General features: G+C 36.9%; 1 protein-coding gene and 1 pseudogene across 2 annotated transcripts in view; both read left to right on the plus strand.

Moving 5' to 3' along the window:
* The window catches only part of HSPBAP1 (HSPB1 associated protein 1), a 60,737-nt gene that overhangs the window by 19,441 nt on the left and 25,601 nt on the right, over window positions 1-15,695 (plus strand). For both annotated transcript variants that reach the window (XM_035000019.1, XM_035000018.1), the window contains exon 3: window positions 5,430-5,611. In XM_035000019.1, the coding sequence (XP_034855910.1) occupies window positions 5,430-5,611 (182 nt within the window). The remainder of the gene's footprint in view (window positions 1-5,429; window positions 5,612-15,695) is intronic.
* LOC118007175 lies at window positions 4,318-4,388 on the plus strand (annotated as a pseudogene).

Below are 15,695 nucleotides of genomic sequence, written 5' to 3' on the forward strand. Positions count from 1 at the left end.
CCATCCAGGCCATTTGTCATATTGAAACCAGAGACAGTTTTTAAAAAAAAACAAATCTCAATCCTGTTTTTATTTTTAAAACCCTTAAGTGTCTTCCATAACCCTTACGCTAAGCTTAGGCCAAAATTTTTGTGTGGTGTAGAAATCCCTGTTTGCCTCATCAGCTTAATCCCTCTCCCTGAGCTTGGGCCAAACAAACATTTTTTTTTCCAGCTTTTGTATTTCCAGAGGTTTGCTTCTCCTTTCTTCAAGGCCTTTGCATACAGAGTCCAGCCTTTCTTTTCTCCTTTCCCATTTTCCCTTACTGCAGCTTTCCCTGGTTAACTCCTCTTCTTCCTTCAGATCTTAGCTCAAATATCATTTTCTCATTGAAGTCTTTCCTGATCACAGCGCCTCTGCCTCCCAAATCAGGGGCAGCTACTCGTCACCTTGTATTTCCCAGTAGCACTTAGCTCAGTTAGAATCACGTGGTTAGTCTGTAAGTAATTAACTCTTTAAAGTCTCTCCTCCCCTCAAGAAGGCCTCCTTCGCGAGGGCCTGGGTCAGGCCTCACCATGGGCTGAACACCAAGTGGACACTCAGGTATTTGTGGAGTAAAAGAATGAAAGGCCTTTGGTACATAAGGCAAAGTGCTTCACAGAAAGGTGGTTTCCATTTACTCTCCTGTCAAAACATGCGAGGGTGCCTGTTTTGCCACTCCTTTGCCCAAACTGAGATTTATCTTAAAAAAAAAAAATTGGACTGATATTTTTATATAGTCCAATCTCATTAACATTTTATCCTTATTTTATTTACTTAGAAATTCTTTCTGTATCTTAAAAATAGGTAAATATTCTAATATTTTCTCCTAATAGCTTATTTCCCTATTACATTTTACTCTTCATCCTTTCCTTATTTATTTTGATGTATGGTGTTTGCTGACTTTTTTAGTTAAGTTGGAAATAACAGTACCTTTTATTTCAGTACCATTTACTGAATAATCCTTTTTACCCCTACTGACTTTAAAATCATCTTTATTATATTACTGTATTCTTATAAATTCCAGCATCTGTTTTTGGACCATGTATTGCGCTATCAGTTTTGAAGCCAGTAAAACATTTCTTAAATGCTATTTTAGCAACTGATATATATTATAATATTTGAAAGAACAATTCATCCTCCCTAATTACTCTTCTTTCTCAGTATTTTCTTAGATGTTATTGAATTTTATTCCTCTAAGTGAATTTTAGAGTTAAATAATGTACTCATATTAAACAAATCCTGTTGGGATTTTAAGTGAAAATTCATTAAGTGTTGTAAGTTAATTCAGAAAGAATCTACCTTGTGATAATACTGTTATCTTACTACGCAAGAACATGTCATTATCACTTAGCAAGTCCATTTCATCTCTCAGTGAAAAGATTGGGGTTTTCATACAGGTCTACAAATTTTTAAAAATATTATAAATATAAACTTTTTATAGCTGGTATGAAGGAAAATATTTTTACCCATTATATTTTTCTAGCTAGTTGTGATGAGTAGATTTTTAAAAGCCATTTATTTTTGTATGTTTATTTTTTTATCCAGCTATTTATTAGTGTATGTAGTTTTTTAGTTTATTCTTGTGGGTTTTCTAGGAAGACAGGCACCTGATCTTATAATCAGTGATAACTTTGTTTCCTTCCTATTGAATGTATTTCTTATTTTTGTTTTAGGTCTTGGTTTGAGTTTTTCTAGAATGCTTGAGACAACAGTATTAGTAATTATACTATCTGAATTATATGTATCTCTTAGTTTATTTTCGGAAGCAGATAGTAACATCTCATAGCTCTTTGAAACGATTCTGGATCAAATTCATGTGGATCATATGGGTCCAGTGGCAATACGATACCTCAACTGGCAGTAATCTGGGAAAAACAGTTGTAGAAATAACCCTAAGCATTTGTAGATGGAGGTGCAATGATGGTCAAAAGTACCCACATTCCATGCAGTGTTTTTGCTTGTAAAATGATGAAGTCTAGGGGTGCTTGGGTGGCTCATTCGGTTAACTGGCTGTCTTTGGCTCAGGTCATGATCCTGGATCCCTGGGATGGAGCCGCAGTGTTGGGCTCCCTGCTCAGCTGGGAGCCTGTTTCTCCCTCTCTCTCTGCCCCTCCCCCTGCTTGTGCTCGCTCTCCCTCTCGCTCTCTGTTAAATAAATAAATAAAAGCTTTAAAAAGAAATGAGGAAATCTAACAAAATGGAGAAATATTTGTTTCCCTACTCTGCAAAACATATTTTAGGACTCCCTTTTATGAGGGTTGAGGCAAACTCAACTGACACACTACTTCCAAATCCTGAGCTCAGTTGAGCTTCTTCTTACCTAACACTTTGACAGTAAGTGGGATGAAAATTGCAGCTGCCTAGGCTACTTCAATGTTAAATGAAAGAACAATAATAATAAAGTTAGAAAGGAATAATTGCATTGCAGGAAATAAACTAAGAAAAACAACTGTACTACCCAGAAAGAACTTGTCATGATAACAGAATGAAAACAGTACCTTTGGTGCTGCTACTTCCAGGAAGGAAAAATTCAAAAGATTCTATTTTGAAATCACTATGTAAATGTAAAAAAGTCTGTCATTTCCATTCATTCTATTCATTGTAATTTTCTCCTGACAGTAACAGTTGTCACGTGTAATTTTTGCCCTTTTAGATTTTAATTTTTTTAAAGTACAGAACTTGCTGTGACAGAGAACAAAGTCCCTTGATAAGGCTGCAGTGCAGACATGCCTGTGAAAACCGGCCTACTATTGTACCCCTCAGGGACAAGTATCTCAAGTAATGGCTTTAGTATTCAGTTCGATCAGTTGGACTGAATTTTATGAAGTGAAAACTCCTAAGACAGTGTAATGACTTCAGGCTTCCATTGGAGCTTACTGAAATGACTATAAAATGACTCCTATTTCCCACAACCATGCAGCTTTCTTGCCACATGGGTTTTTGTTTGTTAAAAAACTCTGTGTATTCCTATGTTGTTGGGGTACATTCTTTTTTTTTTTTTTTTTAAGATTTTATTTATTTGAGAGAGAACAAGCAGAGGGAGAGGGAGAAGCAGGCTCCCTGCCAGGCAGAGAGCTGGACTCGGGGCTCGGTCCCAGGACCCTGGGATCATGACCTGAGCCGAAGGCAGACGCTGAACCAACTGAGCCACCCAGGTGCCCCTGTTGTTGGGGTAAATTCTTAATGATGATGTTGTTAATATTAGGAACATATATATATATTGATGGGTTACAGTGGCAGGCACTGTTCTGAGTGCTTCTCAAAAATTGTCGAATTTAAATAGTTCTTAATATTGCAGATTTTTACCTTTTAGATAAATGCACTCCTATAAGTCTTCCTGCTTCTCAAGGTCAGATGACAGGTTGATGAAGTAGATGAATTAGGATGACTCTTTGACATACACCCTCCCCTCTGTTACTTCTCCACCATTCTGAAGTTATAGGAAAAAGAGAGGAGGGGGGAAGGAAGGTCAAGATAATCCTAGGCAGTTCAGGCAGAAATGGAGGGAAAAGATAAAAGCTGTTGAAAGAAGAGTTTGAATACACTTCTCCTCTTACTACTAATCTGGCTAACTTTTGAAGTTAATATAAGAATCTGAATTAGTGCCTGTTACTGAGCATCTGCTATGTTTCAGGTATTGTGCCAACTGATTTACATGCAGGAGATCTGTATCACTTAAAAGGATTTCATGCTGATCATAATCAGATTTCTTGAATATTAACTTCCCAGTGTGCATTGAAAATATTCTGCTTGTTACCAGAAAAATTTCATTTTATCACTATTTGGAAGAACAGTTCTTATATGAATGAGTCATCCCCATAATAACAAACCCTTCTGGACAGACAATAGACTTCTCTCTAAGCTTTCCTGATCAACCCTCTTCTCTGGGTCTTTGCCTTTTCCTATGTGTCTGTGGCACAAAATTTTGCATTTAATTAGGTAATGCCTCAGATTTCCTATTATTCTGGCTAAAGCTTTGTCTTTGTCTAAGTATGTTCTCAATTCAAGAGTATTACTTCTCTCTTTTATGTTCCCACAAGCCTGAGTACAGTGTTAGTTACAAATTAGGTACTTAATAAACAATTCTGAAATAAATGAGTTAATGAATAAATGAACAGACTTTAAGTTGCCATTGGCCACTTAATGATTCTGAGGAGCTATGTATGATATATGTGCAATATAAAGTCAGAAAATTTTCAAAAGATGTCATTGCTTTTTTTCCTTTTTAATCTGAAGAAGTAGCTCTCAAATTTTTGGTCTCAGGATCCCTTTGCACTTAAAAATTATTGAGTTCCCCAGTACAGAGAAGATTAGCATGACCCCTTCACAAGGATGACATGCAACTTCATGAAGCATTCCATATTTTCTGTGATATTTGGAAACTCAATAAATGCTGTACCTGGGGCGCGTGGGTGGCTCAGTCGTTAAGCGTCTGCCTCCGGCTCAGGTAATGATCCCAGGGTCCTGGGATCGAGTCCTGCATCGGGCTCCCTGCTCGGCAGGAAGCCTGCTTCTCCCTTTCCCACTCCCCCTGCTTGTGTTCCCTCTCTCGCTGTCTCTCTGTCTGTCCAAAAAAAAAAAAAAATCTTTAGTATATGTGCTGCCGAAGCGAGCACAAAAAAAAAAAATCTTTAAAAAAATAAATAAATGCTGTACCTTTAAAAAAAATTGAGTTCCCCAATGAGTTTTTGTCAGTGAGGATTATATCTAGTGATGCTTACCGTATTATAAATTAAAACTGAGACATTATTAAAATACAAGAACATAAGTATGTATTCCACTAGTTGTGAGAGCAGTGACATCAACTAATGTCATGTAGCTTCTGGTGAACTCCACTGTACACTCGTGAGAGAATGAGAATGAAAAACATCAGAGTATTATTGTGAAAATAGTTTAGACCTCATAGACCCCTGAAAACATCATCTTGGAAAATTAATAATCTAAAGTATACCACTGGGGCACCTGGGTGGCTCAGACAGTTAAGCGTCTGCCTTCAGCTCAGGTCATGATCTCGGGGTCCTAGAATTGAATCCGGTATCAGGCTCTCTGCTCAGTGGGGAGTTTGCTTCTCCCTCTCCCTCCGCCCCTCCCCCCTGCTTGTGCACTCTCTCTCTCTCTGTCAAATAAATAAAATCTTAAAAAAAAAAATAAAGTATACCACTGGACTACTGAATCAGGCTATCCTAAGCGTAGTCTTTAATCTTAAGGTTAAAACCTTTTTACCTTTGTGTTAAATCATGAGTATTGTGAGTGTTGTAGATGGTTCTAATTATATAGCAAGCACAAAATTAATTTTTAATTAATGTTAAACGATAACTTTTTTTGGTTGAAATTTTCATCATTTAAAAAAACAATATTTGGAAATTGTGTTCAGTGTACATTTAAAATTGAGTTCTTTTCCATTGCAGTTCCTCAGTTTGAAACGACATGTGGTTATGTAGAAGCTACACTTGAAGAGTTCCTGAGCTGGAACTGTGACCAGCCTACTATATATGGACCATTTAGAGATTATGATCATTCCAAATTCTGGGCTTATGCTGACTATAAATATTTTGTCAGCCTATTTGACGACAAGGCAGATATTTTCCAGGTAAGTCAATACATTCCTTTTAATCTTGGTAATAATTTATTCTTGAGAAAAGATCACAAATTAGAACTTCTCTGGTACCTTATTCCTTCACTATCATCTTCTCTCAAAAGTAGTCACTGTGAGTCTTATTTTATCCATTCAAGCTAAAAGTTTTGCTCAGGTGAAGTGTAATGGTCGTCTCACTCAGATGAGCAGGCTTGTCACTCTTCCTACTCAGCAAACTTCTTACACACTCTCTCATTCGCCTTTAAACAGTCCCAGGGCTGGTTTGGCATGTATGGGAAGCATAGATTGTGTATAGAACTTTATTTCCTGATTATTACTTGAAGAAGCGTTCACGAAAGCCTGGAGGCATTCCAGGCTACTGCTGCCCGTCCCTCCCTGCTCTGAGGGATTAGTACAGACGGGTTAATGGCCTGAGGCAGAGAGTGCTGGGCTCCTGGTTGATTGCAGACCTGCAGAAGTATGGGAGTGCTTGCAGAAGGGTAGAATGTGGAAATTCTTTGTCATGTGTTGACATAACTGACAGAAGAGTTTGCAGACTACCATATCCTCTTTTAAGTGTTTTCTGCCTCCAACTGCCAGCTTATTTGTGGGGTGATTTCGCAAACTCCCTGTTCTGGTTTCTGTGTGTGTCTCAGCCATGAGGCAGGAATGGGAGTAGTTCCAGGAAGCCATTTGGATGACTCTGCATTACCCACAATCAGGTCAGGGCTCCAGAGTCCTTTATCCTGCCCCTGATCCTTTGTCCAGAGAAGTATTTGGCCATCACTGCAGGCTGTCATGCTCCTACTCTCCGGCCCCCTGGACTGCTCTCCTCCTGCCTGTCACCATTACCCCCTCTCTGGATTTTCCTTTCACATAGGCTGATAGTCCTTAGACTTTTTTTTTTTAAGTTTTTATTTAAATTCCAGTTAGTTAACATACAGTGTAATGTTAGTTTCAGGTGTACAACATAGTGATTCAGCATCCCATAGATCACCCAGTGCTCATCACAACAAGTGCACTCCTTAATCCACATCACCTGTTTCCTTTTCCATTCAGCCTATATTTTTCTTTTTTTCACTTCAAGTCAAGGTGTAGATGCTGACATTTACATAGTTATGTAACACAATGATCAATACTTTGTAGCTTTAAAGAATTTTTTTGAATGCTTACTTAAATTTTGCTTTTTATAAAAAAAAGGAAAAATGTATCACTTGTCTCAGAATTGTTAGTTGAGTATATATTTTTCTCATAACATGAAAGAATGCATCAGTTTTGAAAATATTCAGTAGATGCTTTCTGAATCGAAAGTCTATACCAAATCTATTTACTCATTTTCAAATGATAATTTTGAGGTAATTTTTTTCTTGTAACTTTATCTGTGATCACTTTATGAATCTTTAACCCTGGAACTTTTAGATATCATAGTTAACTTTTAGAGTCTTTTATTATATTTCTTGCACTGTCACCCATCCTGTAGATTAGACTAGTACTTTTGTACTCCATATTTCAGGTAAAACATTGTGTAATAGTAATATTTATCAAGTACTTCTTATACTTGGTGCTCTTCTAAGTGCTTTACATTTATAATCATCAAGTAACCCTATGATATAATAATTATCCCTGTTTTGGGGCGCCTGGGTGGCTCAGTCGGTTAAGCATCTGCCTTCGACTCAGGTCATGATCCCAGGGTCCTGGGATGGAGCCCAGCATCGGGCTCCCTGCTTGGCAGAAGCCTGCTTCTCCCTGTCCCACTCCCCCTGCTTGTGTTCCCTCTCTCGCTGTCTCTTTCTCTGTCAAATAAATAAATAAAATCTTTAAAAAAAAAAAAAAATCCCTCTTTTAAGAAAAAAGAGGCACAAAGACGTAAACCTTTTCTGAAATTCTACAGCTAAGAAAAGAGTAACCCAAGCAGTCTGTCCTGCGAGCTTTAACTGCTGCAGGGTATGCATACACAGGGTCCGAATACATCTAGTTCTTTAGGGGCCCCACAGCTGGGGTAAGGACTTCCATGTCTGCTGAGTCTGGGCTCGCTCTACCTTGCATGAATCTCCCATCTGACTCCATCAGTCGTTCTTTCTCAGCCCAGGCATGACAGCACTGGACAGACACGTGTCCTGTCCATTAAGTGTGGATATAAAAGGCCTTTTGGTAGTGTGCCGGAATTCTAATTGAGCCCTTATACAACCTCATGTTTTCAGTTGAATGAGTTTTTGGTCAGCTCAATTATGGTGATTTATCCTCTGGATTAGAACAGGGAAATCTTTTATGAACAAAAAATTCATTATGATTATATCATTTTTTAATCTCAGAGATTTCTGAGCACCAAGTCTTACATCATAGGTACCTAAGTTGTTTTCCTTTTACCAATATAATTCATTCATTCACCAAGTCTTACTACTTAACTGTTTTAAGCTTTCTTCTATCTGTTAAAAATGGTGGGTAGTTAAACATTAAAAAAGATAAATTTTTAAAATTTTTATTAATTCATTTAAAATAAAATCATTGTATGTGAACATAATAACATTTTTATGAAAATAACTATATTATAATGAGATTGGTAGTAATATTAAAAAAAGAAAATAAGTATATTCAAAAATTTTTTAAATGTTATAAGAGGAGTGGCATTGTTTTACATTTTTGCAAGTCTTGTTAATGTCTGGCTTCATAGAAGATAGCTGTATTCTATCTGCTTCCTTATTCAGTCTGTTAAAATTTGTTGGTTTGTTTGAAGTATATGAAGGATATGTTGCCTCACACACATATGCGGCTGAAAAAAATAGGACTATTTTAGAAACTTTTTTAGATAATTGTGAATTTTTTTTTTATACTCCACCAAACTTGACAAGAGGTAGTTTCTGAAAGGTTGGTTTGTTGCAGTACAGAATCTGAACGCATAGTCAATGAACTCTTTGTACTTTTACAATAAAATCCATTGGTCCATCTTGCATGGAATGGCTCTTTTGTAATGCCTTTCATTGGCCATTTGGAAAATACTGGTTTACTGAGTTATATAGATCTTCCAAATGTTGACACATTTCCATATACTTCATTAAAAAAAAGTGACATTTGTTAATATCACCGTTCTCATCAGAGAAGTCTTTAAGTATTAAGCTTTCAAGCTCATGTGTTTCATGATACCAGTTTCCAAAATCATTTTCATTCTGTTCAAATATTTTCGAATTCCCCTTGTGATGTATTGTTTGACTTATGGATTATTTAGAAGTATAATGTTTAGTTTCCAAATATTTGGGGATTTTCCAGCTGTCTTTCTGTTGTTGGTTTCTAATTTCAGTCCATTGTGGTCAGAGAACATATTTTATATGATTTCAGTCCTTTGAAATTAATTGTTTACTGCCCAGAATATAGTCATTCTTGATTAATGTTCCAGGTACACTTGAAAGTAATATGTATTCTCCTATTGTTGTGTTTTATAAATGTCATTCAAGTCAATTGTTTTAAGTCTCCTGTAACCTTACTGATTTTCTGTACACTTGTTCTGCCCATTATATAGAGAAAGGTATGGAAATTTCCCAACTATAATTGTATATATGTTTCTTTTTCAGTTTAGGTTGGTCAATTTTTGTGTCATGTATTTTGAAACTGTTACTAGGTTCATATACATTTAGGATTATTATGTCCTCTTAATCGATTAATCTTATATCATGATGAAATGATCCTCTTTCTCCTGGGTTTTTCCTTGTTCTGAAGTCTTTGTTTAGTTTGCCTTTGGTTAGCGTTAGCATGAAAAAGGAATACTTTCTATATAATTCCATTTATATAAAATTGTAGAACTTGCAAATAAATTTATAGTGACCAAAAAAGATCAAGAACAAGGGGCTAGAGAGAAATGGGTTACTAAGGATCACAGGGAAACTTGGACATGATAAAAATGTTTGCCATCTTAATTATAGCGATGGTTTCTTGCATGTCCATATATGTAAAAATTCACCAAATAGTACACTTTAAATATATGCTGTTTATTATACATCAGTTATACCTCAATAAAGCTGTTTTAAAAAACAAAAGAATACAATGCTGCCTGGTATATTTTGGTTCACTGTCTTGACACCAGCAGTTTTATTCACCATTGTTTTTTGTGCCATCTGTGCAAACGTCAACACAGTGAAATAGGCAAATACCATCTTAATAGTATTATGAACATAATTTCAACCTCACAGGTCCTTTAAAAGGGTCCCAGTGACTCCCAAGGGGTCCACGGACCACCTTGAGAACTTCTGGTTTTACAACATCACTTCTGATATTACTCTTTATTCCTCCAGCTCTGACTCCTCCTCCAATCAATTCTAAAACAGTTTCTCATGAAGATACATTCCAGGTCATGCTACAGATTAAATATTGAAATATATTAATCATGTTCACTAAAATTTCATGACTTAAAATTGTATAAGAATAGCATTTAAAACTCTCCCTGACATGACTGATATGACCTGTCCCCCACGTGTATGTCCCTTTTGTCTCCTTGATGAATGCTGGACCACTCTGTCCTCTCTCATCTTCTGACCTTTGCTCATGCTCTTCTCAACTTCTGTCTGTTAAAATTCTACTTCTTAGGGCCCAGCTCATGTTCAGTCTTGGCTATGAAGCCTTCTCAACCACTGTACCCACAGCTATCCATCCCTTGCCTTTGTTCCTATATGTTTTATTTGGATTGTTATTTAAATGGTGCATGACATGTCTGTGTCTTGTTTCTCTAACAGTATTAGCTCTTTGGGAACAGGGACTATGTTTTATAACTTTTTATTCCCCCAAATTGCTAACATAATGCTGAATACATAATAGATACTTGAATGATTACAGAAGGGAATTTTTGTCCTACTCTTACCATTTCTTGTTTTGATAGTTCTTTGGAACTATCTTTCAAGGAATGTTTTAATTTATACCCTTAGTTTCACCTTTGTCAAATTTTCTGTGGCTTCTAGTTAATCATAGCATTTGTCAATCTTGGTAAGAATTTCTTAGCTCTCTTCAGGCTTCTACTAGTTTTTTAAGTTTTTACTTATAAGCTCTAAAATTTCCATCTATGAACCCTTTTCTTCCACAAATTAAAATTATCCACCGATAAATATATAATATTTATATATACTGATAAATACACTGGTAAATACACTGATATGATTGAAAAATATCTATAGCCTTAGAGGTGGCCAACAGTTGTGATTCTGACACTTGACTGACTTTCATGTATGGCAAGTGAAATTAGTCTCATTATTTTTTAGTTGTCCATCATATCATTGACTAATCTAAATAAAACTTAATTTAGAACATTTTGTTCTCTACTTCCCAAGAAAGGTAGGGTATTTGTGACAGTCCCACATAAAATTTCTTTATCTCTCACTCATTAGGTAAGAATGACAGGTCTTACCTTTTGTAATTATCAGTAAGAATCATCATAATTGAAGCTATTTAGAATCAACATATAGCAAAAAGGATTTTGCCCTAAGAATGTGTCCCAGGTAGATTCCATTTTATGTTGTGATTCACATTGGCTGCTGTGATCCAGGAGCCATGTTAAGTCACCAGGACACAGAATTGCACAAAATGCAATACATCGAAGATTAGTTCTGACCTGTCTTGGACTTTGTAACGTAGTGATGAGAGTATCTTGAAATTGAGCCAGGTGGTTTAGTAATGATTAAGAGAGTTTGGTGGCCAGTGATGCTTTCTGATGAGGCAGATTGGAGTGTAAGAATTTGGGTGTTTATCCAAGCCTAGCTGTGGGTAGAAAGCTAAATACCTCTTTTCTGTTTATGTTACCTAAGGTAGTTTTCCTAAGGAAAAAAGAGCCTTAAGCACTTGCTAATTTATAATGTCCATTTAAGGGGCTATTTAAAACTTAAATTGAAGTATTTATCCTTTATAAGTTTTATATGTAATTATAATTAATTGTATTGTTTTAAAGTTTCATTTTTGTTGTTTTGACCAATATTGTGCTTTCTTTTTTTTTTTTTCAGGAATAAAACTCATTATGGAATTAGGTGTAATCAGTTTTTCTATATTTTTTAATCTAGGCATGGAGAATTAATAGAATGAGACTTTTTATGTGACAAATAGAATCAAATTAACCAGGGCCATGAGTCACCCAAACAGCATTGTATAGGTAAAAGAACAAATAGTTTTGAGTTGGGGTGTTCTCAGAGCCTAGAGCTTACATCAACTAACTCATACTGAATCTGGGCTCTGAGAATACCCCAACTCAAAATATACCATCTTTTAGAACAAAACAACTTAAGAATGGATTATTTTTTGGTGAATGGTTTACATAGTAAGCTAAAAAAAGCCACTATTCTGTATTATAAGCATCTTACCAGTTTTCTTTAGTTCTTTGGTTAAAACTAAAATTATGGAAGATTTGGTTACTTGTACAACGTTTTTAAGATGGTGTTTGATCCTGGAATAATTATTTAACTTGTTAATTGAAACAGATTTAGGAGTTACTCAGGTTCAGCATAAAAATAGATCTAGTTACCTAGATCAGTAAGTCAGCAATTTTTGAGCATTTGTTGTACTCACTGTGTTAGGCACTGGAGATGGTAACCTGAATAAAATAAAAGATTGGCTTCCCATAGGACTTTATAGTAGAATGCAGAAACCTTAAGATAGAAGAGTATAAAATGTCCTATTAGAGTTCAGTATTGTTCCTGATATTATTTTATCACTTAAACAGTAGTAATAGTTTTAGAATATTATGCATAATCTAGAATATTGAAGTGTACACATTTTGAATTTTTTTTTTTTTTAAGATTTTATTTTTATTTATTTGTTAGCGAGCGTGGGCGAGAGAGAGTGAGTGAGAGTACAGGCAGGGGGAGCTGCAGGCAGAGGGAGAAGCAGGCTCCCTGCTGAGCAAGGAGCCCGATGCGGGACTCGATCCCAGGAAGCTGGGATCGTGACCTGAGCCGAAGGCAGCCACTTAACCGACTGAGCCACCCAGGCGTCCCTTGAATTTTTTTTTTTTAATTCAATCCGAGTTTTGAAGTCTCCTTAAACAGTTTTCTTTTTTTTTTTTTTTAAGATTTTATTTATTTGACAGAGAGAAAGTACAGACAGGCAGAGCAGCAGGCTGAGGCAGAGGGAGAAGCAGGCTCTCTGCGGAGCAGGGAGCCCGACGTGGGGCTTGGTCCCAGGACCCAGGGACCATGACCTGAGCCGAGGGCAGCTGCTTAACCGGCTGAGCCACCCAGGCCCCCCCTAATTAAACGATTTTCAAAACTGATCCTCATTACTGTTATGTTTACCTAAAGGAACCCAGTATTTAATTATTGTGATAACAGTAGATTGGTGGTTGGTTTGGGGCTAAGGGTAAAGGCAGGCAGATTAACTGCACAGGAGTAAGAGGAACTATTTGGGGTAATGGAACTATTCTATATCTTGATCATGGGTGTTGGTTACTCTAGTGTATACATTTGTCAAAACTTGTTGAACTATACTGTAAAATGACTGCATTTTATTGTATTTAAATTTTATCTCAATAAAATTAATTTAGGGGCACTTGGGTGCTCAATCGGTTAAGCATATGACTCTTGGTTTTGGCTCAGGTCATGGTCCCAGGGTGGTGAGATCAAGCCTTGCATCTGGCTCCACGCTCAGTGCAGAGTCTGCTTGAGAGTCTCTCCCTCTACCCCTTTCCTTTCCTCGCTCTTGTGTGCATGTGTGTGCTCTCTCTCTCTCTCTCAAATAAATAAATATGCTCTCTCAATAAATTAATTGATTTTGTTTTTTAAAAGATTTTATTTATTTGAGAGAGAGAGAGAGAGCAAGTGGGGGAGGGAGAGAGAGAAGCAGACTCCCCGCTGAGCAGGGAGCCAGATGTAGGACTCAATCCCTGGACCCAGAGATCATGACCTGAAGTCAGATGCTTAACGGACTGAGCCATGCGCCCAAAATTAACTTAAAAAGAAAACTAGGCAATGGAAAAATATTGTTTCTAAATATTTCATTATGTTGATATTCAAGCAGTATCTCCCTAACTTGTATCTTCACAAGTGGCACAAAAATGCATTGTCATCTCTTGTGCCCTGATTTTTTATTTGGGAGAATGATCACTCTATGTACACAAGAAATAAAGCCATCATTATTTATAAGTTATATGTTCAGAACACCATCACAAGGGCAGGGCCACCTGAAGGAAAGAGGAGAATAAAGTACCTGCCCTACTTTTGTGTTATAAACAAAGTTCATTTTCATTGGTCAGCCAGTTTTCAACTGTGAGTGAACAATGAATTTTGCTTATAATGCTCATTCTGCACAGAAGCTGTACTATATTTATTCTTATCCTGAAACACTGTAATGTGTTATTTCCACCTCTTTTTCTTAAGGCATCCTTAAACTGCCAGTAGACTTCCCAGATAGATTCTGAGAAGCAACTAGGAATCAGGGCTGATTACCTGCGGTTGGAGGAGGATAAAAAAGCAAGACTGGATTCCTGGTTAACGTCTTTAAGTACTGGGGTAAAATCTGATATGATTTTCTTCTAGAACTTCCCCTTCCCACTAGGGTATTTAACGAACTACCAAATTATAACAGCCCTATGTTAGCACTTCCATAATAAATCTAGCCTTCCTCTTTAATTAAAGAGTTGATGATCTAGACCTTTTGACTGTTTTATTGTCTTTTGTCATTTTCATTGTTTATGATCTACACATTTTACTTGTATATCAATTATTTGGACTGAGAACATTTTTTTTTTTTTCCTGGAGAAATAATGCTGATCTTGTTCTCCAGGCCAGCCTGGGGAAGCCTACTAAATATATAACTACTCAAAGAAGTACATAGAACTCTCCCTACTCCCACCCCAAAGTGTCTATAAGAGTATGTCCTCAGGGATGCATTTCTCCGATATGGGGTTTAGGACTAGCCAACTGCAAACCTGGGAAAAAGTGCCCAACAGAATGGGATTATTGGGGAAAGACAGGTTCCCTGGACTAACCTCCTGAATCAGTTTGAATTAGACCTGTTAAAAAACGAAATTCAACCCAGTGAATTTGAAGATCTAATTGGGATTTATTAAACGATTCATGAATTGGGCAGCATCCCATCTCGCGAGCAGAAGAAAACTCCACTGAGCTAAACAAAAGAAAAGTTTTTAAAGGCAGAGAGAGGGCATTAAAAAAAAAAGAAGAAGAAGAAAGAAATTTATTAGCAAGGAATGCATTGTTTAGGCAAGGTTGCCCTCCTAAGGGGAGTACAAGAGGTCTATTAGTAAATTTCCTACTATTAACCAGGAAATTCCATGTTGACTGGTTAAAGATTACACTTGTGGGGAGGGGAGTGAAATGCAGTTAGGTTAGGTAGTAAGTCTTGTTTTACTGATTTAGGGCCTTAACCTAAGTGATGGCCATTTTGAGGCTATGGTTGTTTTTGTTTTTTTCTTGTTGTTGTTGTTGTTTTTAACAGACTTAGTTGCTTGTTAACAGATAACCATGCCTAACTAAATGCATATGGGTGATTTTTTTTCCCTCATATAGGGAGAGTTCAGAGCTGCACTAGCCTGGGCTGTAATGGAGGCTTTGTCATAACAAAGAACCCAAGTTTTACTGTCTTTCTGCTTTGTCCTTCTAAGCATATGGCTTCCATCCTCAAGGCCATCTTGTATTCCACGATAGCCATTACAACTGTATCGCTGAAAAGGGAGAGGGAAGGACAAAAGTCTACTCCCAGCTCTCTGTCTCACTTTTAGGGAACTTTCCCAGAGGGCCCACCTAACAACTTCTCTTTAATGGTTAGAATTTAATCTCTTAGCTCCACTTAACTGCAGGGGAGGCTGGAAAATGGGTATTTCTTAGTGGGCATCTCCCTGAATACAATTGGGAGATATTAAGAAAGATAGGCAGTTTGTGCCACACCCTGCTCATGAAAAGACATGAAAAATTAAAGCAACATTTTAAAAAGATAGTTATTACAGGGTGTCTGTGTAGAACAAGTATAGGGTCTGGGAAAATTGCACCATTGAAGGGAGGGTTCCAAGAATGAGTCCTGGCCCTCTGCACCATCATCCTTTGTGCATTGCTTAAGATGCATAGGGCTAATGCCTGTGCAGCAGGGGAAAGAGGCTTTTGAAGTTAATGGAAGAGCAGTT

Source organism: Mirounga leonina, unplaced genomic scaffold, assembly GCF_011800145.1.
Source record: "Mirounga leonina isolate KUSES-001 unplaced genomic scaffold, KU_Mleo_1.0 Mir_115, whole genome shotgun sequence".
Classification (NCBI taxonomy): Eukaryota; Metazoa; Chordata; class Mammalia; order Carnivora; family Phocidae; genus Mirounga; species Mirounga leonina.